The sequence below is a fragment of the Ctenopharyngodon idella genome, chromosome 19 (genome assembly GCF_019924925.1).
Source record: "Ctenopharyngodon idella isolate HZGC_01 chromosome 19, HZGC01, whole genome shotgun sequence".
Classification (NCBI taxonomy): domain Eukaryota; kingdom Metazoa; phylum Chordata; class Actinopteri; order Cypriniformes; family Xenocyprididae; genus Ctenopharyngodon; species Ctenopharyngodon idella.
In genome coordinates, this window is record NC_067238.1 from 13,118,795 (window position 1) to 13,141,962 (window position 23,168).

At 37.2% G+C, this 23,168-nt stretch overlaps 4 protein-coding genes across 5 annotated transcripts; 1 reads left to right on the forward strand and 3 right to left on the reverse strand.

Moving 5' to 3' along the window:
* Positions 1–2,375: 2,375 nt before the first annotated feature.
* On the reverse strand, positions 2,376–5,694 carry sqleb (squalene epoxidase b). Of its 2 annotated transcripts, XR_007926375.1 has the most exons (12): positions 5,586–5,694; positions 5,117–5,330; positions 4,850–5,021; positions 4,660–4,756; positions 4,326–4,439; positions 4,015–4,186; positions 3,412–3,507; positions 3,058–3,200; positions 2,838–2,934; positions 2,699–2,752; positions 2,505–2,592; positions 2,376–2,411 (listed from the first exon to the last, which is right to left on the reverse strand). XR_007926375.1 is itself a non-coding variant. In XM_051871971.1 (10 exons), exons 1-10 carry the CDS (start codon positions 5,658–5,660, stop codon positions 2,733–2,735), a joined length of 1,200 nt encoding a protein of 399 aa, XP_051727931.1. In that variant the 5' UTR covers positions 5,661–5,694; the 3' UTR covers positions 2,601–2,732. The 2 variants fall into 2 exon arrangements, 1 of the variants encoding a protein (XP_051727931.1); XM_051871971.1 differs by lacking the exons at positions 2,376–2,411; positions 2,505–2,592 and having other exon boundaries at positions 2,601–2,752.
* A 2,277-nt stretch (positions 5,695–7,971) lies between these two features.
* Positions 7,972–9,859, reverse strand: LOC127501320 (coiled-coil domain-containing protein 127-like). Its single transcript, XM_051873269.1, has 3 exons — positions 8,626–9,859; positions 8,515–8,546; positions 7,972–8,484 (listed from the first exon to the last, which is right to left on the reverse strand). Exons 1-3 carry the CDS (start codon positions 8,744–8,746, stop codon positions 8,041–8,043), a joined length of 597 nt encoding a protein of 198 aa, XP_051729229.1. The 5' UTR covers positions 8,747–9,859; the 3' UTR covers positions 7,972–8,040.
* Positions 9,860–9,986: 127 nt separating this feature from the next.
* Positions 9,987–11,532, reverse strand: LOC127500659 (coiled-coil domain-containing protein 127-like). The gene is made up of 3 exons (XM_051871993.1): positions 11,303–11,532; positions 10,833–10,964; positions 9,987–10,730 (listed from the first exon to the last, which is right to left on the reverse strand). The coding sequence occupies exons 2-3, from the start codon at positions 10,951–10,953 to the stop codon at positions 10,051–10,053; spliced, it is 801 nt and encodes a 266-aa protein (XP_051727953.1). The 5' UTR covers positions 10,954–10,964; positions 11,303–11,532; the 3' UTR covers positions 9,987–10,050.
* A 629-nt stretch (positions 11,533–12,161) lies between these two features.
* Positions 12,162–23,139, forward strand: sdha (succinate dehydrogenase complex, subunit A, flavoprotein (Fp)). The gene is made up of 15 exons (XM_051871968.1): positions 12,162–12,320; positions 13,082–13,165; positions 13,333–13,494; positions 15,727–15,870; positions 16,049–16,213; positions 16,290–16,438; positions 16,879–17,003; positions 17,330–17,498; positions 17,677–17,872; positions 18,794–18,965; positions 19,163–19,281; positions 19,455–19,566; positions 21,115–21,245; positions 21,549–21,662; positions 22,508–23,139. The coding sequence occupies exons 1-15, from the start codon at positions 12,261–12,263 to the stop codon at positions 22,592–22,594; spliced, it is 1,989 nt and encodes a 662-aa protein (XP_051727928.1). The 5' UTR covers positions 12,162–12,260; the 3' UTR covers positions 22,595–23,139.
* The last annotated feature ends 29 nt before the right edge of the window (positions 23,140–23,168 follow it).

Here is a 23,168-nt window from a genome sequence, read left to right on the forward strand (position 1 = left end):
ATAAAGTAAAGGTGTGGTCACATTTATTCTGGCTTGGCAAAATTTCGCATGCGAAATCCAGTTTCAAATGCATTTGAGAATTCTGCATAAGTGTGAAATTTCCCTATGCGGATTTTGCATTAAGTTCCAAATGGTCTCGTAAATTGATGACCCCTGAGTGAGAAGTGCTCCATGCATTGCTCCACTTTTGACAATAAACCTTTTTTGCCAGTTATGCTAATGTGACCATGTCTTAAATTGTGGTCACGTTTACCACATTTGCTCAGCATAATTTTGCATTCAAAATCCAGTTCAAATAGGAATTCACATAACTGAGAAATTCGCAGAAGCAATGCAGATTTTGCATCAAGATCCAAATGGTATTGTGAATGCGCAGAGTTGACCAATAAAAAGCTGTTTGGATTAAAGATGACCTCCATGTGAGCAGTGCTTTGTGCATTGACAATAAAATTTTCCCACAAAATTGTTAATGTGACCGCATCTTAAATTGTGGTCGCATTTACTGTTGCTCTGCAAAATGTCGCATGCAAAATCCAGTTTCATTAGCAATCCACGATTAAGAATTTCACACGAGCGCCAAAAATTTCGCTATGCTGATTTTCAGTGTTGGGGTAATGCATTACAAGTAACTTGAGTTACATAATCAGATTACTTTTTCAAGTAACTAGTAAAGTAACACATTTTCACATTATTTGACTGATATCTCCTGTCCCCATATTGAGAGAAATAAAGTGCTGAGGTGTTGTGTGCGCTGTGTAAACATGATGGTTATTGTAGTTCTAGACTAAACGTGAACATGCATTTACTCATCTCACTTGTGCGAAAACATTCAGTATTCCTCAAAATGAATAAAAACAGTGAAATGCAACCTCAAAATTGTATGCAAACCTGTAATAATTATATTAAATTACACAAATATACTTTATGTATTTAATCTCACTTTGTCTTTACTGCTTACCTTCAATGACCTAATTCAACCATACTAATAAGCAAAAATTACTTTAGATTTAGAAATAAGAGTGTTGAACTTCCTTCTCCTGTATCCTTCTGTAATCCAGAATGGCAGCACTGCTGAAAGGTTTCTTTGAGCTGCGCCCTCTACTGTACAGGCGTAAATATGCATTTCCTTCAGCCTGAGGCTTATTCATTTCACTTTTGGTGTGAAAGAGCCTTGATGTTTGCCAAAAATAAAACTTTTTTGTTGTTGTTATAAAAAACAAAAACAAGCAAGCCCAGCCCAGGTGAGAAAAAGTAATGTAACATTACTTTTTATAAAAAGTAACTAAGTAACACAATTAGTTTTTTAGGGAGTAACGCAATATTGTAATGCATTACTTTTAAAAGTAGCTTTCCCCAACACTGCTGATTTCGCGTTTATTATTTTGATGACATTCATCGTTGCTTTGTGAAAATTTGCAGGCAAAATACAGTCATTTCAATAGAAATCCATGCTATTGTGAGTTTAGCTTAAGGGTGAAAGAGTTTCCACATTTTCAAGTTGGTCAACCACGTTGACTAACAGAAAGCTGCTTGTTTTGAAAGTAACTTCTGTCTGAGCTGTGCTTCATGCATCACTATACTATAGATAATGGACAATGAACCCTTTTTCCTGAGAAATTGTGTTAAAATTTCAGCTATGTGATTGCACCTTTAATCTTGGAGAACTTTGTTAACTGGATAAACAATGTTTGACAAAGGCCAAACAGTAAATATGCCACCACTGGAACTGAAATGGTTTCAAAGGTTTTTTAATTGATTGGATATTCGTTTTCACTCACTTTTCTCTGAATGTGAGCATAGTTGAGCCAAACCCATTTGTCAGCAGACAGATTATAGTCTAAAAGACCTGATTTTGACAAAATGTGTAGTAACTGTAATTTTGTAGGGCAGAATGATCTGTATTTATGATCCCATAGTCATTAAAGCCATAATTTTGCACCATCATGGAAATCAACCTGATAATAAACTTTATTTACCAGTTTTAAGTACATGTGGATTCTGTAAAAAGCATATAAATGCATATAATTATATATAAAATATATTAAGTATAAATACTGAGATGTATATACATGTCAAGTCAAGTCACCTTTATTTATATAAAGCGCTTTTTACAATGCAGATTGTGTCAAAGCAGCTTTACAATGATAGAGGGAACATAAATTTTAGTAAATAAAATTTTTAAACAATCAGTTAACACTCATCGCAAAGGCCTAAAAAATCTATACAAGAGGTATTTAAATTCAGAAAAGATATGAGGGAATATGATCGCACATGCGCGATAAAGAATTCCCATGCTCCTCAGCAGCACTCCTGCTCTGTCCTGTCTTACCTCTGCCTTGATGTTTAAGTGGACTGCGTACAATACAACACCAAAGAAGTGACCGATCAGTGTCACGGGGCGGGGGTTCAGCCTGATGATTGACACAGATGTTAGATATAGAGTGCATACAGTAATTATGTACGTTTATAGTTATTTGTCTGATTGTAATGAAGTCTGAACCTACACAGATAGCAGTCCAACTGGCCCTGACACACACTCCCCTCCCAACTGAAAATAACACAAGCAGGCTCTTCTGAGATATAATATTGAATCTGTAAACAGAGGAGACAAGTTATGATAATTTGCAATGATTAAAATGGTTTGATGATCTATATTATTATAATCAGCAAGTGTTTATGGTGTACAGCAGTCAATTACATAAGAGGCCAGTCTTTGAAGATGAATATTTGGCTCATGGTAGAAGAGTTCCCTCTAGTGGCAACATAAATATGAAAATTGGAAATAGGATCTTGTATCAACTGTATTTTAATTCAGAAACATAAAAGCAGATGCTTACTGTCTTTTGAAGCAAACAACTCATGCAGTGCCTGTGCTAGAACATCCACCACAAATGAATGAGACACCTTCCGCTCCCAGTGGAATTTCTTTTTAGCCTGTGGGTGGGGTACACAATGACTGTAAGAGAACTACATTGGAGCAAATCTTCATTTTTTAATTAATAAAATGTTATAATATTTTTAATTCGGGTTTATCTAATAAAACCCTAGGCTTTTAACCTGCAACAAGGCTGTGTTGTCACTGAGATCCGGAACATTCTGAAGCAGACTTCTCCAAATTATGACATCATTGAGTGCTACGCTCATCCCTCCTCCAGTTAAAGGATGTCTCATGTTATAAGCATCTCCAAGAAGCAAGACTCCTGTAAGAGGACAGATAGATCTATTTTAATACAATTCAGTTGCAACGGTCTATATGACATAATAGGTAACATATTACAGTGTCTGCTTAAATGAATAACAACAACAATAAAGCTTCTTTGTAATTAAATCTATGTACTATAATAAAGACTACAATGAGAAACTGTCACTGCTGCATCTCTACCATGTGCTGCATCTATATTGCGCAGTTACCTGGTTTATTGACAGGTGATGATGGCAGGAAACTTGCTGGCATGGATTTCAGACGGTTGTTTTGTACGGCCAACAAAAACAGCCCCTTTAAGTGATCTATCAGACACAACAAAGCAAAGAAAATTAGCAAAAATATCTATAATTCATTTGAATCCAATGACATTTTTATATCAGTTCATGTATGTGGACTGAAACCTCAGTTCTTGGAAACAACTGGTTGATCATTTTAAAACAAACACTTAAAGGGATAGTTCACCTAAAAATGAAAATCATGTCATCATTTACACACCCTCAAGTTGTTCCAAACCTGTATTAATTTCTGAGCACAAAAGAAGACATTTTGAAGAATGTCGGTAACCAAACAGTTGATGGGCGCCACTGACTTCCATAGTATGGAGGGAAAAAAATACTATGGAAGTCAATGGTCCCATCAACTGTTTAGTTACCGACATTCTTCAAAATAGCTTCTTTTGTGTTCAGCAGAAGAAAGAAATTAATACAGGTTTGGAACAACTTGAGGGTGAGTAAATGACAGAATTTTCATTTTTGGGTGAACTATCCCTTTAAATACACTCTTATTGACAATTATATCAGTTCTCTGACCTGGCAGTTGCGGATGGATCTTCTCAATCATGTATTGGCTCAGGTTTTTGGGGAGACGTCCCCTTATGTCCACCAGAACGCGTGTGTCAGTGGAGGAGATCTGGTAGATCAGAACCGGTCCATGGCAGCTCAGAACTAGTTCAGCATAGTTGGGCTTATACTGAGGAGAGTTCTGAAAAGACAAACCAATGCAATATAAGTAGTGTGTTATGTTTAAATTTAAAATAAGCTGGGTTTTCTTTTAAAAGCAACTATTTAATGGTTGTGAAATAGTAAAAGGTTTATGACATAACACCAGAGCACCTCTGTACCTTCATTATGCAGCCGACAAAGTTGGAACAGATCTGAACCCTTTCCGAGCTCAAACGCTTTCTGAATTCTGAAAAACATCCATCTGCCACCACTGTCAGAGGGGCACGTAACCTCTGCAAAACAGATAGTGACTGATGATATACTTAAAATACAGCAAATATTTTGCTCTTTAACAACTTTGTAATTTTAACCATACAGGCTACAAGTACAAATGTAATCAATTAATGATCCTTATTGTTTATACCATGATTTTTTTCACTCAAAAGTTATGATGTTGAAGCTACCCAATTATTTAATATTATTGGTTAACATACAAACATGTGGTCTCTTGACCTTTATTTTTCCAGAATGTTTGTCCTTGTACTGGATGCCTGTGACACAGCCATTTTCTTCTTCAAGGTATGTTACTGTGCCTTCAATGAACCTCACACTCAACAAACACCAGGTAAATATGTTATTAAAAATACTTTTATAATATTATATGCAATATTTTAAACATGTAAGATGCATATGTTGGTCTTACTTCAGCTCCGCCAGTGCAGCTCTACGCAGACCCATGATAAAGCGACCGTGGTGGAAAGCTCGGCCACATTGAGTCTGGTCTTGTGAGTAAGGTATCTCCACGACCATCCTACTTTCAACATCATGGATGATATAACCATATACAATGTGTGCATCCATCTCCTCTACTGATTCTATAAAAATAATGTTTATAGGTTAGTATTATAACTATAAAGAAAATTGGTGGCCAAGTGCTCAGACTGGAATACACAAGTAAAAAGAAACTCACTTTCTAAGCCTAATTCTTTGAGGGCACGATATCCACCAGGCTGCAGCAATTCACCCACTATTCTGTCTGGCTCTCTAAGATTCCTCTCAATCACTGTAACCTTGCGTCCATCTCGCCCAAGAACCGCCGACAATGAAGAGCCCAAAACACCGGCCCCTACAATGATGACATCAGGTTCTGGGGCAACAAAATCTCCAGTGTTGGTGGTATCATTCTGTAGATAAATAGTAGATAATAATAGACAGATATAACAATATGATAATAAATAAAAACAATGAAAAACTAACCCTCAATTAATTATAGTTCTGAGGACTTTTTTGACAGTCAGACATTAGATAGATAGATAGATAGATAGATAGATAGATAGATAGATAGATAGATAGATAGTCTATGTAGGTCATTATCAAATAGCGTCGTCATTGTTATATATTTAATGCTGTACATATCAGAGATGGCTCCATTGTCATACCTTAAAATGTCGTGAATTAAAGATGAGCATACAGAGAGAATTGTTGAATCTATATCGGCGGAACATTGAAATCATGACATCTACCTAGCAAAGTAGGTGGACAGATGAGAGGAGCTTAGACGACGCGCGTGGCATCGAGCGTATAAACCCCGCCCATTTAATCCAGTCATCCAATCATATCACTGTACGGTTAGATCAAAGACTTGCGGCCTTTTGACAGCACACTGGACTGCAAGGAAATAAATTAACCAATTAATCAATTAAAGGGTATAATATCATGTGCATGATTCCTACAAGGGAATACTAAAGAAGTGAAAATTACATAGGCAATTCTGAACAGACAGGCATTTATTTATTTATCACTTTATTATTATTTATTTATCCATTGTATTATGTTTGCAAACTACAAAACACAGATATAGGACAGACATATGTCATGTCTGTGTGCTCTTGTTTTGTTAGTTGGACTTTTAATTTGCCTGTTTAGTTTCCTGTCTTTCCCTCGTTGCTTCTTGATTGTTCTCAAAAAAATAAAACTGCAATTGGGTTCAACTTTAACTTTCTTTTAGTGGATTTACATGACAAATTTTCAGCACTTCCACAGTTTAAACCACATTGTCATTGTCATTTGTGTAGTTTATCTCCATAAAACATTACATCTTAACAGAAATTAGTTTGAATATTATACTGTAAACCCAATAATAAAATGTAGACAGTAGTAAAATTGATTTAGTGTTGAAGATACTAATTCTAGTGCCACACTGGATCAAACATATCATGATATTTTTTTCCTGAAATAATCCCTATAAGAATGACCTTTTCTATTTTTGCTCACTTTCAAGTAAACCCTTAAGTTTTCTCTGCCAGTCTTCAACACGTGTTTATTGTGGCTCTTGAGCAGGGTGCAGGATGCTGGAGTATCTTGATGAGATCAGCCTTTATATTGAGTTGACGTGCTATAGGGTCACTGGAGGCCATGCTGGTTAACTCTTCCTCTCTGGTTCGTTGAGCAAAATAGGGGACAGTATTGCTGCAAATGATATCTTGTCCACCATACAGCAACCTACGGATTTCATGAATCACAACCATGGCTTTGTCTTCCCTTCTGTCTTTCTCAATGTTTCTCCGCAAACAATCAATTTCATTTCTCATTTTCCTTTGCATGAACCATTCTGTAAACAAGAACAGAATATTGTCATGTCTAAAGAATAGTTACAATTTGTGTTGAGGAGCAGAATATTTGCAGAACTATACAAGAAACACAAACTATTAGCACAAAAACATGGGATTTGGGCCTGTGATTTTTGTGCCAAACATAACAATATTAAAACAGAATGTAATGCTTACGGTACAACACTAAGCCAGAAAATGAAATCAGCAAAGGCCAGTTACAGCTACGTTTATCATCCCCGCTATTTCCAGCTGCTCGATATTCCTTTGAGCATGTGCATTCAGATCATTCATTTTGACTGAATTGAAAAAGAGAACAAGTCAGCTAAAGAAGAAAACATTTTTCACTGGTTTCAAGAAAAAATATTCACTGCAAGCAACAACTGAACATTTCCGAACATTAGTAGCTGTGGTAGCTTTATGTCATTACGCAACTCATATTGGTATGCATACTGTATTTTTTTTTTTTTTTAATCTTAAACCTAAATTATTTTAGGGCATCATATAGTATAAGATTTACTTACCTTGTCGTTAAGGATGAAAACAGACTGAAGGACTGATGCTGTTATTCCTCAAATCTCTTCATGGCTATCTATCCTGAACTATTTATTCAGCACTGGTTAAACTGGTTCTGTAAATGCAAAGCTTATTTAAAGTCCCACCCCCTATATATTAGAGACATGAGCTGGCCTGATTTTGTTTGTTAAAGAATGTTTTGCAATGCATTGCTTATAATTCAGTCGGGGATTTTATTTAAGCAGCACTTTATTCTTTGCATTTCATATCTTTCTAATAAATCTGACATTACAATATACTATGAACATTGTTGGCTCTGTGACAAATTGCTTATGTTTCTCTATTGTAAGTCGCTTTGATATAAAAAGCATCTGCTAAATGCATAAATGTAAATTAAATATGTGATTTCCATATTACACTCTCCGAATAACATATTATGAATATAAAACATGAGGATTTCCATCCACACTAGGAAAAGGTCACACTGATATGGACTACTGTCCTCTTTCTGGTCTCATCATGTCAGCAGTGGCATAATTTAGATAAGATAGATTAGGTATGGATGAGTTTTGATAAATATCCATTATATTAACTATTTTTGTCCTAAAAATATTTTACTGTGTACATGGTATTTACACTTTCTGTTCTGTAGTACAAATTCAAATTTGCTCTTCCCATAAAGAAATCAATAAAACACATATTTAGTCTCATTAACTTTATTGGCAATGTGGTCTTTTAAAACACATAATTCATTTCTGCTCTCCTAGTGTCACTTTTTTGTCTGTATCCCGAGTATAGCTTCAGCTCTCTGGTGTGTTTGAAGAGCGAGCTGCAGTCGCCAGTATCTGAGATACAGCCACATGAGACTTCCATTCTTCCGCTGATCTGTGTTGAGATACTCGGCACAACTCTGATCATTATTAAAAATATCTCTGAGATCATTCTCCATCTTCAGATGTGCAAGGGGATGTTTGGCTGTATAAGCCATTAGGTCTCTCTCCAACTGCTCCCTCCATGAATGATACACAAAATGACTGCAAAAGGCCTGTTGCCTTTGCATCAGCAATTTCTCTACTACAGTCAGAGCATTTAAAGCTCCTTGCTCTTGCTCTTTTCCCTTTTTTAGGGCCTCATGAAATCTAGATATTTTGTATTTTAGAGTTTTACATTCCAACTTAATGTTACGACATTCTTGACGTTCAAGATCCAGGTCCTTCTACATCTTGACCCTGATGTCCTCAATTTCCTTTTGAAACAGCTTGGACCAAATCCATCCTAAGAGAGCAAAGAAATAAATTAAATGCAGTTAATCACAACATACACTAAAAGGCAATAGTATTGTTGTAGTACTTACGAAAGGCAGCGAGCCCCAGCATGGGCACGAGGAGGGCATAGTTCCACTTACTGCTGTCACCACCATCACCCTGCCTCTCTGGCCTTATATTCCAGTCCTGAGGATCATTCAAGTTGTTCATATTTACTGGAGCTGTAAAATAGATACATAATTATATATAAAACTTATGACCAATAAGATACAAAAAGTCAAAGGCTACTGTAAATTCTGACATCCAATGATCAGAAAAACAGAGTATTTTTTTTTATTATTTAACGATGCATTATTGTCTTTATGCAAAGAAACTGATGTAGGATTCTCATTCAGTTCCTAAATAGAAACATGAGCAGCATGAGACAGCTTATTACTTGAAATTTGAGACTTCTTGAGATATACATACTTGGCTCTGCTAGTTACTTTTCTTTTAACAAAGCAAATTCCCCATTAATCATGCAAGAAAAATACATGTTGGCAATAGAATACTACATCAAGTATTACCTTGCAAGTATTCAAAGCATACACAGACAGACAGACAGATAGTTTAACAATTAAAGCAGTAAAAGTTAAATTAATAGACAATATAAATATTGAACAGAGTATTTATTTGAAAAGAGAACCAGTTAACATCAGCTCAATGCTTTTGTTTGTTAAGGGAAAAAAAATCATTGAAAGCAAATTCTTGCAACATGTGGTAGCTTTATATCTACATGACCTAACTCGTATAGGTATGCATGCATATATATCTTTTTTTTATCATGCACCTAAATTATTTTAGGCCTTCATATAATAGAGTATGTAAGTTTAACTTACCTTCTCTTTGAGTATCAGAATAAACTGAAGGGCATAATGCTGTTATTCCTCATGAATCTTTTCATGACAACTAACCTTCAACTATTTATTCAGCACTGGTCAAACTGGTTCTATAAATGCAAAGCTTATTTAAATCCCCACACCCTTTGGAAATACAGCTGGCCTGATTTACTCTATTTTATTTGCTAAAGATGTGTTTTACAATTAAATGATTTTAATGTATTGAGGGGTTTTATGTTTCTTTTGATCAAGTGGCACTTTTTTGAGTAAATAAAATCTGTTAATATATTGCACTGACTGATGGCATCATGTTAATGCAATCATCATGCTGTCTTTCTGGCATCATCATGCCAACAATGTCCAAATTTAGTTCAGATGGATTAAGTATGGATGAGTTTTCTAAGTATTTAGTTAAATATTCATAAAAACTGACCACTTGCACCTCATGAGTCCTAAAAACTTATTTTACAATGATAAAAATTAGATATTTTACTGTGTATATGGTATTTAGACTCACTGTATGTATAAACTTAAATTGCTCTTCCCACTAAGAAAACAATATGACATGAAAATTGAATCTCATTAACTTTATTGGCAATGAGGTCATTTAAAATACATCATTTTATTGATATAGATTCATTTCTGCTGTATCCCAAGTATAGCAGCTTCAGCTCTCTGGTGTGTTTGAAGAGTGACCTGCAGCTGCCAGTATCTGAGATACAGCCACATGAGACTTCCATTCCTGCGCTCATCTGTGTTGAGATACTCGGCACAACTGCGATCATTCTTAAAAATATCCCTGAGACCGTCCTCCATCTCCAGATGTGCAAGAAGAGGCTTTTTGGCTGTCTGAACCAGAAGGTCCTTCTCCATCTCCACCCTCCTCGCACGAGGCACCAAAATACTGCAAAAGGCCCTTTGTCTTTCCACCAGCTTGTATTCTACTTCCTTCAGAGCCAGCGAAGCCCTCATCTCTCGCTCTTTTTCCTTTTGCAACGCCTCGTGGAAGAGGGTGCCACCAGGTCCTCCGTAACGCAATCTAGATCTCTCGTCTTCTAGAGCTTCACGTTCCAGCCTCATGCCTCGACGTTCCTCCTCGAGCTTCTGACTCTGTGATGCCAGGGCTTGACGGTAGCCATGTGCCCGCTGCTTTTCTTTCTCTAGATCAAGCTCGAGCCGAGCTGTTTCTCTGCTGTTTTCAGAGAGCGTCTGTCTGTACTTCACATCCAGGTCCTTTTGGATTGTCTTTACAATCTTTTCATACTTCACCTTGGCCTCCTCGATTTCCTTTTGAGACTCCTTGGACCAGATCCATCCTAGGAATCCATCCCCAGGAGGAAGAAAAAAAAATAAAATTTAAGTACAATTGATTAAAACATACATGATAGTAAAGGGCAATAGTGTGTTGTAGTACTTACGAAAGGCAGCGAGCCCCAGCATGGGCACGAGGAGGGCATAGTTCCACTTACTGCTGCCACCACCATCACCCTGCCTCTCTGGCCTTATATTCCAGTCCTGAGGATCATTCAAGTTGTTCATGTGGACTGCAGCTGAAAAATAAATACATACTTCTATATCAAACATATGACCAATTTGATATAAAAAGGGAAATGCTATTGTAAATACTGTAAACCATTTTTTAATGTATAATGAAGCATTGTTGTCCTTATGCAAACATAATGAAACTGACGTAGCATTCTCATTCAATTCATAACTAGAAACTTGAGCAGCGCAAGACCTAGTTATCCTAGTTGAAATATGACACTTCCTGTTTCCACGACATGCATACACGATTTGGCTAGTTATATTTAACAAAGAAAATGTATCATTAATCATGCAAGAACAATACACGCTGGCAATACAATACTACATCAAATGTCCATTTTACCTTGCAAGTATCCAAAGCACTTGACGTTGACCCCCGCTCTCAAACAGATTCAAATAGTAGCTTCCATGCCTTGGTAAAGCTAACACCTGCGTTAATGTTCTTGGAAAAAATATTGCTTATTTAAAGTTAGAAGGCTATATTATATACAGTGGCATTTACAGGAAATAACTCCACCCATTTTAAACACATGTTTGTGTTTGTTTTCTGTATGACCGCTAATCAACAAATCCCCCCACCGTGGACAAATATTGGTACGGTCCTCACTGAAGCTGGGAAACTGGATGGCGATTCGTGAATCATTCAAACCAAATCGTTCTTTTGGATCTTTTCAATCAGTTTGGTTGAGCCTTTGCACTTACTCTGTATGTATTGCATTCAAAACAGTCTTTAATTTAATCAAGTTTTAAATGAAGTGGTAAACGTTCAAATATTTTAGTTATAAAAAAGAACGAGGTAACGATGTTTAATTATTCGTAATTTATTTAGAGAAATAAATTACATTATGTCCAATTTGTTTTATTATTCACTATATAGTAAGCAATTATACTTATTTTAAATTAATATAATGGATTTCGAGGGAGGACCCGATTTGTCACGACACCGGTTCAAGAAACCAGACACGTTCACGAAACAGACCGAACCGATAACTGAATAAGCAGCGAACCATCAGTGGGCATTTGAGGATTTGGCTCATGGTGCGAAAAGTTCCGCAACTTTGTTTTTTTTTATCATCTGGGGTACAACAAACTGACCTACAAATGCGATTAAAATAACTAAAAAAAACTAATCGAGAACACCGCAGTACGCCGCGCCGTGAAGTCAGAGACTCACTGAATCTTTTTAACGGTTCGAAAGAACCGATTCGTGGAAATGAGTCACTACCGCTTACATCACAAGAGCGTGCACGAGCTCCACACACAGGCGCTTGCGTTTAACAGTCAGAAAGATTTCGAGCAACATGGCTGCGGTGTGCGCTGCATCCCGTGTCCTCGGGAGAAAGATTGTGTCGTCTAAAGCTGTAAGTCTTCTCAGATCTTGGGCATACTTTCTATTTTAATGGCATTTGTTCATTACAGGCCGAGAGTTTAATTGCTTTATACTGAGATCACGCTTTGGTCTGTTGTATCCTGTTATGTATTGCTTTTGTAACCATCATCTGCTGTGTTAAGTAACACTGTTACATAGTCTCAGTGTCTCTGTTACTGGAGTGTACGCATTATGTGATACTGTTTTATTTATGGAGCTAATCCTTTTAACAGTAATGCTTGAGGGTTTTAAACCTAATGTAATGTGTAATTTCATAGAAGTAAAGTTTAGATGTTTTGTAAACAGGGACCTATTGAAGGTCAAGCTGGCAGCATTAGCATTAGCCATGTGATACTGTATGCTCATGTCATTTTAGGTTATTTCTTTTAAGCGTTAAGTGTTTGGATGCATGGTTCTTATTTAGTTTCTTATCTGAGAATAAAAACAGACTGCTGTGACAGTTGAATTAAGAATTATATAACTGACAGCTACAGTCACCTGTTAAAGTTTGTAGATGTGTTATGGCAATGTGTCCTACTAATCATAAACGTACACAAGCTCAGCAAATGGGTTTATCTTATAATTCTCCTTGCATATATCCCCAGACAGTCTCCAGTATGGCTGCTCAACCGATGTTTTGTTCAAATAAAACACAATAACCAGACATCTCACTGTTATGTCACCGGTAAAGACCAGTATACATTTGCTTGCTGTCACTATCTGTCACTATGTTATTTTTATTGTTTCATCCAGCTGCCAGCAGTGTGCCAGGCGAGCAACCGCAAGTTACATTTCTCCATCTATGGAAAAAAGGGAGATGCAAAAGTCTCAGATGGTGTAAGTATTCATGCTGCTTCCTTGTTTGGTTTCAATGGCTTTCATTTTGCCGGCTATTCAGGTTTTGTTGAATTCTAGTTCCAGTTGTCACATTAAAGTAGCAAAACTAGATATCACAGACGAGTGGCCTTGTGTGATCATTGTGTTTTTGGTATTTCTCCCCTCAGATCTCCACTCAGTATCCAGTAGTAGACCATGAGTTTGATGCTGTCGTGGTGGGAGCCGGCGGCGCAGGGCTGCGCGCTGCTTTCGGTCTGTCGGAGGCCGGCTTCAACACAGCCTGTGTCACCAAACTTTTCCCCACCCGCTCACACACAGTGGCCGCACAGGTTTGGAGATTTCCTCTTGTGTTTCTCCTTATTATCATTTAGTAACAAAACAATCTGCCTCTTATACCCACTCATGTACTGCAACAGCACAACAATCTGGATTTATGCTAGTTTTTACAAATCAGGGTTTGCTGATATTTAATTTAGGAACAATTTAAATTTTTTGAAAGGACAAGGAATAATTTGAAGACTCTAATGCATCAGAATCAAATGGTTTGCTCAGGAAGAGACTGAATGAGAATCAGTTTGGAACCTCTGAGAGCTGTGCAGTGATTTTCATTTCAAGAAGTCTAAAGTTCACAAGGCAGCTCAACCTTTGAAACTACGATATTCTGAACCACTTTGAAAAAAACAAAAGACTGATAAGTGTTGCAGTGTGCTATTTTAAGTGTTCTAGCTAATGCAGAATTAATATTCTCTTAGAATATATGTCAGCCTATGACAATGAATAATGCATTGCCTAACAAATATATACATGGGGCTGTCAAATCGAATAATCGCATCTAACATAAAATTTTGTTTATATAATATACAGTATGTGTGCGTATATATTTTTTATATATATATATATATATATATTATAGTATCTCACAAAAGTGAGTATACCCCTCACATTTCAGCAACCATTTTAGTATGTCTTCTCAAGCGACAATACTATAGAAATGAAAATTGTATATACTTAAGAGTAGTCAAAGTGCTGCTTGTATACTCGTACAGATTTACTGTCCTCTAAAAAATAACTCAACATACAGCCATTATTGTCTAAATAACTGGCATCAAAAGTGAGTAATCCCTGAGTGAACATGTCAAAACTGTGTCCAAAGTGTCAATATTTTGTGTGAGCACCACTGTTATCTAGCACTGCCTTAATCCTCCTGGGCATGGAATTCACCAGAGCTGCACAGGTTGCTGCTGGGATCCTCTTCCACTCCTCCATAATGACATCACGGAGCTGCTTGATGTTAGACACATGCCGCTTCTGCTTGAGGATGCCCCACAGGTGCTCAAATAAGGTTTAGGTGTGGAGACATACTTGGCCACTCCATCTCCATCACCTTCACCTTCACCTTCAGCAAGACAGTTGTAATCTTGGCGGTGTGTTTGGGGTCATTATCATGGAAAACTGCCGTTCGGCCCAGTTTCTGAAGGGAGGGCATCATGTTCTGCTTTAGAATGTCACAATACATGTTGGAATCCATGTTTCCCTCAATGAAGCGCAGCTCCCCAGTCCCAGCAGCACTCATGCAGCCCCAGACTATGATGCTACCACCACCATGCATGACTGTAGGCAAGACACAATTTTCTTGGTACTCCTCACCAGGGCGTTGCCACACATGTTGGACACCATCTGAGCCAAACAAGTTTATCTTAGTCTCATCAGACCACAGGACATGGTTCCAGTAATTCATGCTCTTGGACAGGTTGTCTTCAGCAAACTGTTTGTGGGCTTTCTTGTGAGCCAGCTTCAGAAGATGCTTCTTTCTGGGACGACGGCCATGCAAACCGACTTGCTGCAGTGTGCGGCGTATGGTCTGAGCACTGACAAGCTGACCTTCCGCTTCTGCAACCTGTAAAGTAATGCTGGCAGCACTCATGCATCTGTTTTCTGAAGCCATCTTCTGCACCTGATGCACAGCATGAGGACTCAACTACTTTGATCAACCCTTGTGAGGCCTGTTCTGAGTGGAACCCATCTTGGAAAACCTCTGTATGACCCTACCCTCTGTGCTGTAACTCAGTTTCAGGGTGTTACTGATCTTCTTATAGCCTAGGCCATCTTTGTGGACAGCAACAATTCTAATTCTCAAATCCTCAGAGTTCTTTGCCATGAGGTGCCATGTTGAACATCCAGTGGTCAGTATGAGAGGATTGTACTCAAAGCACCAAATGCTCTAATACAAGATACACAAATTTGATACACAAATTATACAAACAGCACATTGACTACTCTAAAATATATACAAGTTTCATTTCTATAGTATTGTCCCTTGAGAAGATGTACTAAATAGTTGCTGAAATGTGAGGAGTGTACTCACTTTTGTGAGATACTGTGTGTGTGTGTGTGTGTGTGTGTGTGTATGTACGTATATATATATATATATATATAATATAATCTTTCTTAGTAAAGGTTTAAAAAACTTATTTAATCAATTCATTTAATCAGTTTATTCATAATGGCTCGCAACTTATTTTTTATTTATTTTTAATGTTTATTTCCCCTATATAAAATAGGGTGGGATTAATGCTGCATTAGGAAACATGGAGGACGACGACTGGCGTTGGCACTTTTATGACACAGTGAAGGGATCTGATTGGTTGGGAGACCAGGATGCCATTCACTACATGACCGAGCAGGCCCCTGCTGCAGTGGTGGAGGTGAGAGATGATCACATGACTTGTCACTTTGAAAGTATTCAGGAATAACTTGATATTATTCCTAGAGAAGAATGATTTTTGACCTGTTGTTTCCTTGTCTCTAACTCAAAAATTACAGTATGACTGATATAGATTTTGATTTCCTCCAATTTCATCAGCTGATGTTATGTCTTTTCAGCTGGAAAACTTTGGTATGCCATTCAGCCGTACAGAAGATGGGAAGATCTATCAGCGTGCCTTTGGAGGTCAGAGCCTGAAGTTTGGTAAAGGAGGTCAGGCTCACAGATGCTGTTGTGTGGCCGATAGGACGGGTCACTCCCTTCTTCACACACTCTATGGACGGGTGAGTGAGAATCTGAAAGTCAGCTTGAACTGAAACACCTGTTGAGCCCTATCTAATTGTGTCTGTTGGTGTCTAGTCCCTGAGGTATGATACCAGTTACTTTGTCGAGTATTTTGCCCTGGATCTGCTGATGGAGGATGGAGAGTGTAAGGGAGTCATTGCACTATGCATGGAGGATGGATCCATCCACCGTTTCAGAGCCAAGAACACAGTCATTGCCACTGGGTAAGAGACATGATCAAGTTTTCTGCCTTAAGTTAGTTTAGTATTATTTATATACTGTTATAGTATTTATTGATTATATAATAAATATAGCTTTTAGTAATTCAATGTATTTTAGTTTATCTAATATTTATATTTTAGTTCAGCTTTATTGCAATTAATGAAAATATTTTTGTGTTAGTTAACAGCAGCAACACTAGTATTCAAAGGTATAACAGAAAAGGTTAAAAAAGATTTTCTTACAGTTATTAAATTTGAGATTTTGAAGTTTGATTGATTCTGTTTGTTCACCATATTTATAATAAAAGATTTTAATTTGAATGTATATTTTTAATGACAAACTAATTTTTATATAAAAAGCAGTGCAGTGAGGTTGTACATATTAATAAAGCGTGTGTTTTTACAACATACACATAAAGATATTGATTTGGTTTTCTCTGCAGTGGTTATGGCCGCACATACTTCAGCTGTACATCAGCTCATACTAGCACAGGAGACGGTAATGCCATGGTGACACGTGCGGGTCTGCCCTGCCAGGATCTCGAATTTGTTCAGTTCCACCCCACAGGTGAGCTTCTTTTTATAAACCTGGAAAATTCCTTCAGAGTACTTTCACTGTCTTATACTTATAAAGCATCATAAATCTTTGCCACTGGTTGTGAAGTAACAGTTTACTCCAGTTGCCACCTATAGTTTACAACATGATTATGTCTCCCATGCCACTTTTGTTTTGTCTATTTGTTGTCTAGCAGTTAATTACATGAATAGTTATACTATTTCTTGGCTGTGTTTACATGTATCTATGTTGTTGATACTTGATGATCGGTGTTATAAATATTCAGCTTCTTCCAGATGCCTTCAGAGTTTAAATGACTTATGATGTAATCCCCTTAGGTATCTATGGAGCCGGTTGCCTGATCACAGAGGGCTGCCGTGGAGAGGGAGGAATCTTAATCAATAGTGAAGGCGAGAGGTTCATGGAACGTTATGCGCCCAATGCCAAAGATTTGGCCTCTAGGGATGTGGTCTCACGGTCCATGACCATTGAGATTAGAGAAGGAAGGTATAAAATACTTAATTTTTTACTATAATAATAATCTGTTATTTTGTGCCCACAACAGAGTCACCATTTTTGTTTTTAACTTCACTTGCACAGACGGTACATGATTGATTGATTGATTGATTGACAGATTAACTGGTGTTAACGTTCTAAAAATGAGTTTCCACCATGTTCCCACTAGAGGTGTTGGGCCAGATAAAGACCACGTCTACCTGCAGCTCCATCACCTTCCACCCCAGCAGCTGGCTGCTCGCCTGCCCGGCATCTCTGAAACCGCTATGATCTTTGCTGGAGTGGACGTCACAAAAGAGCCCATCCCAGTGTTACCCACCGTCCACTACAACATGGGCGGCATCCCCACCAACTACAAGGGACAGGTATTCTGCCTATTTATTCACCATTACTTTCACTACTGCTCATCTTAGGTTAGGAATTTGAACAAACTCGGAACCCTTAAAGGTTCAGTAAGTGATTTCTGAGAAACACTGTTGAAAGTGGATCGAGCACCTCAACAAACTTGTAGCCAATCAGCAGTAGGGGGTGTGCCCACTCATGATGGGGGTGGATTTTGAAGAAAGACTGTAGAAAGAGAGATGACTGAGAGACATTACGTTTTAAGGGCAGAGCCATGAAGGGAGGGGTGTGTTTGTTTGGGTTGATTTCAAATATCAACAGTGTTCCTCAAAAATCACTTGCTGCACCTTTTTAGTAGTAACCTTTAAATAATAAATTATGGAGTGTTACTTGTCCCGCAACGTTTGTTGTGGCACCAGTTATTAGCGTACAATTTTGTATTACAACTGGAATTGTTTAATGCCACAAAAGATTTCTCTTTCCAATATATGTTGTTCTCTTGAGCTTTTTATTCATCAAAAAAATCCTGTAAAAATGTATCACAGTTCTACAATAAACATTAAGCAAAACATCAGTTTTAAACATTGATAACCTTAAGAAATGTTTCTTGAGCATATTAGACATATGATTCTTCAGAAATCATTCTAATGTGACACTGAAGACTAGAGTATTTAAATGATAAAATTCTGCTTTTCCATCACAGGAATAAATTACATTTTTACATTATTAAAATAGAAAGTTAATTTAAATTGTAATAATAATTTTGCTTTTACTGTATTTTTTTGATCAAGTAAATGCAGCCTTGGTGAGCATAAGAGACTTCTTTCAAAAGATAGAGTACATTAATATTACATTTGATTAACTAAACACAAATATTACAATCACTGTTTGCAATCTACTCTCATGAGAACATAATGCTAATATCCTGTCTGTAATCCTCACAGGTCATCACCCATAAGGATGGAGAGGATAAGGTGGTGCCAGGCCTGTACGCCTGTGGAGAGGCCGGCTGTGCGTCAGTGCATGGTGCCAACCGCCTGGGCGCCAACTCACTGCTGGATCTGGTTGTGTTTGGACGTGCTTGTGCCCTGACTATTGCTGAGATAGACACCCCAGGTAGCTTCATAAGACTTAGAACTTGGAAGGAATGCTCCAAATTCATGAGTACCCTCGAGATGAAATCTAGAAAAGCAATATTTCATGAAGAATTACTGTGTAATGAAGTTTTAAGGCGTTATAAGGTCATTTGTTTATATATATTTTCTTAAAACAAACTGTAAAAAATGGTGTGATATTTTTATCCTGTCACATAGGAGAGAAGCTTTCCCCTCTGAAACCCAATGCAGGAGAGTCATCTGTCTCCAATCTGGACAAGATCCGTTTTGCTAACGGCAGTACCAGAACCTCAGAAATTAGGCTCAACATGCAGAAGGCACGTCATCTCACTGCAGTTCTTTAAAGAAACGTACTATTATAGTCTGATCAAATAGAAATTTGCCTGTTTAGATGAAATTTAAGCCTCATTTTATGATTTCGAATGATCTCCAATGGTCATTCTAAGATACTAATTTTTAAAATAATTTAATTTCTGTTTTTCTTTTTCAGACCATGCAGAGTCACGCTGCCGTGTTCCGCACAGGAGACGTCCTGAAGGAGGGTTGTGAGAAGATGGACTCCATTTACAAGTCATTGGATGACATCAAGACATTTGACAGAGGTCAGAGATGAATGGCACAGGAGAAATTAAAAAAAATAGAAATTCAATAGCTTCAAAAACACTAACACTACAGTTCAAAAGTTTGGGGTCAATAATATTTTTAAGATAAGAAATTTAGCTTTATACACCAAGGATGCATTAAATTGATCAAAAGTGACAGTAAAGACATTTATAATGTTTAAAAGATAATTTTAAATAAATGCTGTTCTGTTGAACTTTCTATTCATCAAAAAATCCTGAATAAATGTATCAGTTTCCACAAAAATAGTTTGCAGTTTTCAACATTGATGATATTTATTTATTTATTTTTTAGCAGAATATCAGTATATTAGAAGAATGATTTCTGAAGGATCATGTGACAGTGAAGATTGATGCTAAAAATTCAGCTTTCACATCACATTAAAATATATTAAAATAGAACATTTTACACAATTTTGATCAAATAAATACTGTCTTGGTGAGCATAAGAGACAAAAGTTGACCCCAAACTAACCAGAGTATTTGCTAATGAGAAAGTCTAATCTAAATTGAAACTTAGAAAATTAGAATGGCAGTTTAGAAACTTATAGAAAGTTTTGCTATTCATTTGATAATCTTTATTATCATGATTGTTCTCTTCCTATTTGAAAGCTAGGACCTTTTCAGTTAGTTTGGGGGATTATTCGTCTACTGTTGCCCCTCTTGTGTGTGGGGTTCCTCAGGGTTCTATCCTGGGACCAATTTTATTTTCCCTTTATATGCTCCCTCTAGGTTCTATTTTTGAGAAATCTGGGATTCACGATCATCTGTATGCGGATGATTCTCAAATTTATTTAGCACTGAAACATGGGCATAAATGTGCCATTCAGTTCCTGCATATGAATGTTTGAGAATGTCGTCTAAGAATGTTTTTAATTTGACCGGCAAATCAATGCTGTTGTTAAGAATAGTTTTTTTCCATCTTAGATCAATATCTAAATTGAAGTCTATCCTCTCTTTTGAAGATATGGAGAAAACAGAGCATATTACTCCTTTGTTAGTCAAACTGCATTGGTTATCCATACGATACAGAATTCATTACAAAGTGTTGTTATATGTTTTTAAGGCTCTGCACGGCCTAGCACCAGAGTACGCTACTGATTTAATCAGTCTCTGTAAATCCAGTAGATCTCTGCGCTCAAATGATCAGTTGCTCCTTATGGTTCCGCGATCTTGTTTAAAATGTAAAGGTGATTGGGCATTCTCTGTTGCAGCTCCTAGGCTCTGGAATAACCTTCCTCTGTCTGTAATATCTTCTCCTACCTTGGGGGTATTTCAGAGTGCACTTAAAACTTATTTGTTTTCTTTAGCATTTGAACATACTTTGTAAGCTTTGTATGTCATATGTTTGCATTGTTTTTGCTTTTATTTTCTCTTTTATATTTCCCTGTACAGCACTTTGGTTCCACTTGTAGTGTTGAAAGTGCTCTATAAATAAAGTAGAGTTGAGTTGAGAAAAAGGTTGTGTTATCTCTGTAGTATGATGGTTCTTATAGCATTGTGCACTCAACTCATCTTTTATGTCTTCAGGTATTGTGTGGAACACTGATCTGGTGGAAACTCTGGAGCTGCAGAATCTGATGCTGAACGGTGTGCAGACAATCGTCTCTGCTGAGGCCCGTAAAGAGAGCAGGGGCGCTCACGCCCGCGAGGACTTCAAGGTCAACTTTCTGAAATCAGCATGCTTATCTTAAAACAACAATATTTTGTACGATTTACAAAACCATAATAAAGCTCTCTGATTTTTGTGCTCTGTACATTTTTGTCTAACTTGGACATCTTATCTACTATATAATAAAATAGTAGTATAGTGCATAGTATAGTATGTAGTTTATTGTCTATTGTTACTTTTGGTTATTTGTAATCTGGTCTTGCAGCTTGGTAGGAATCATAGTGTTAAAGACACAACTGTCATGTTGATAATGTTTGCGTTTTTAATTTCTGTTTCCCTGTTCTTGTTACAGGACCGTGTGGATGAGTATGACTATTCCAAACCCCTGCAGGGACAAGAGAAGAAACCTTTTGGACAGCACTGGAGGAAACACACACTGTCCTACGTGGATCCCAAGACAGGAAAGGTAAATATATAATGGATTCTGTTACTTTGTACACATTTAAAGTGCCCCTGTTATGCTTTTTTCAAATAGTACCTTTCATGTAGTGTGTAATATAGCTGTCTGTGAATGTAAAATGTCTACAAAAGTGCACAACAAATAAAGTTATTGTCTCCTTAAAAAAGAATCGATTCTGAACCGCTAAAAAAAATGAGACGTCCGCAATTCCAGTCTCCCTTCCTGTTACATACCTATGTAACAATGTAACAAATTTGCATAATGCCAGCCTATGGTCTTCATTGGCTGCCCTGCGAACAACATCTACTTTGATCCTCCCTCAAACACTGTAGTTGTAGCTGAGACTGGAAGAGTTTGGTTTGTGTTGTCGACTTGTCGAGAAGACGCTGTTTTCAGCACTGCGAATCCACTTTGCATGAACTTCTAAAGGCTGAGGACTTTAGAAACCAACGCCATTGTTCGCATCACTTGTGTATCAAGCACTGAGGAAGCCTCCAGAGCTGAAATTCAGATATAGTAATGGACGTTTCCTTTCTGACACGTGCTGTAAGCAGTCAACCAATCACAACAGACTGGGCCATCTGACCAATCAGAGCAGAGTAGGCTCACGGTAAGGAGGGGTTTAGAGAGACTGAATCTTTGAACTAACCATTTTCAGACTCTTTGAGAAATGAGGTGATGTGGAATGTATATTATAAGAAAATTAAAGTTTTTTTTGTAAGAGACCTCAAAACAAAATTAGGAACCTTTAAAATAGCATAATTGGGGCAATTTTGTGAGATCTTGTGAGTCCACATAAAGGACGAAAACATCCATTTGTATGAGCTAACATGGACAAACATGTGTTTCAGGTTACTCTGGAATACAGACCCGTGATTGACCACTCTCTGAACGCAGAAGAATGTGCTGCCATTCCCCCTGCAATCCGTTCCTATTAAACACATCCTGACATAAACCCCAGTTGACTCCGCCCTTTTGCTTATTTATGATCAGCCAATAAATAAATGAAAGAATATCTTGCGTTTGACAGGCTGCACTTCATTTAAATTCTGTATCACAATACTGAAATATCAGAGCAAATGAAAAGCTACAGTAGTCAGACTTCCTGTTAAAGATTCAACTGTTCTTTAACAATAACAGCTGTGTGATATTGGTGTATGTTCTCTGAAACACATCCATCACATTTGCTCTACACTGTACTGGCAAGTAAATCATTAAATATTTAATACTTAACTGTTGAATGCTTGTTATTTTGCTATCAAGAAGCACTTGCACCTTGTGGAAAATAAATCAAAGTAGTAAACCCATTACTTAACATTTTGTGATGCTAATACAGTGTCCGGTTTCACATGTATTTGACCTGGTGGCCTTTCATTCTCAAATATACTCACAACTCATCTGTTATGTAAAGTTCTGTACATCTTGCATGTTCTGTTTTGTAGGTTCTGTTTAAACTCAATAAAGATGATCCGGTTGATAATGATTGGTTTTATGATATTAACTGAAATGTTT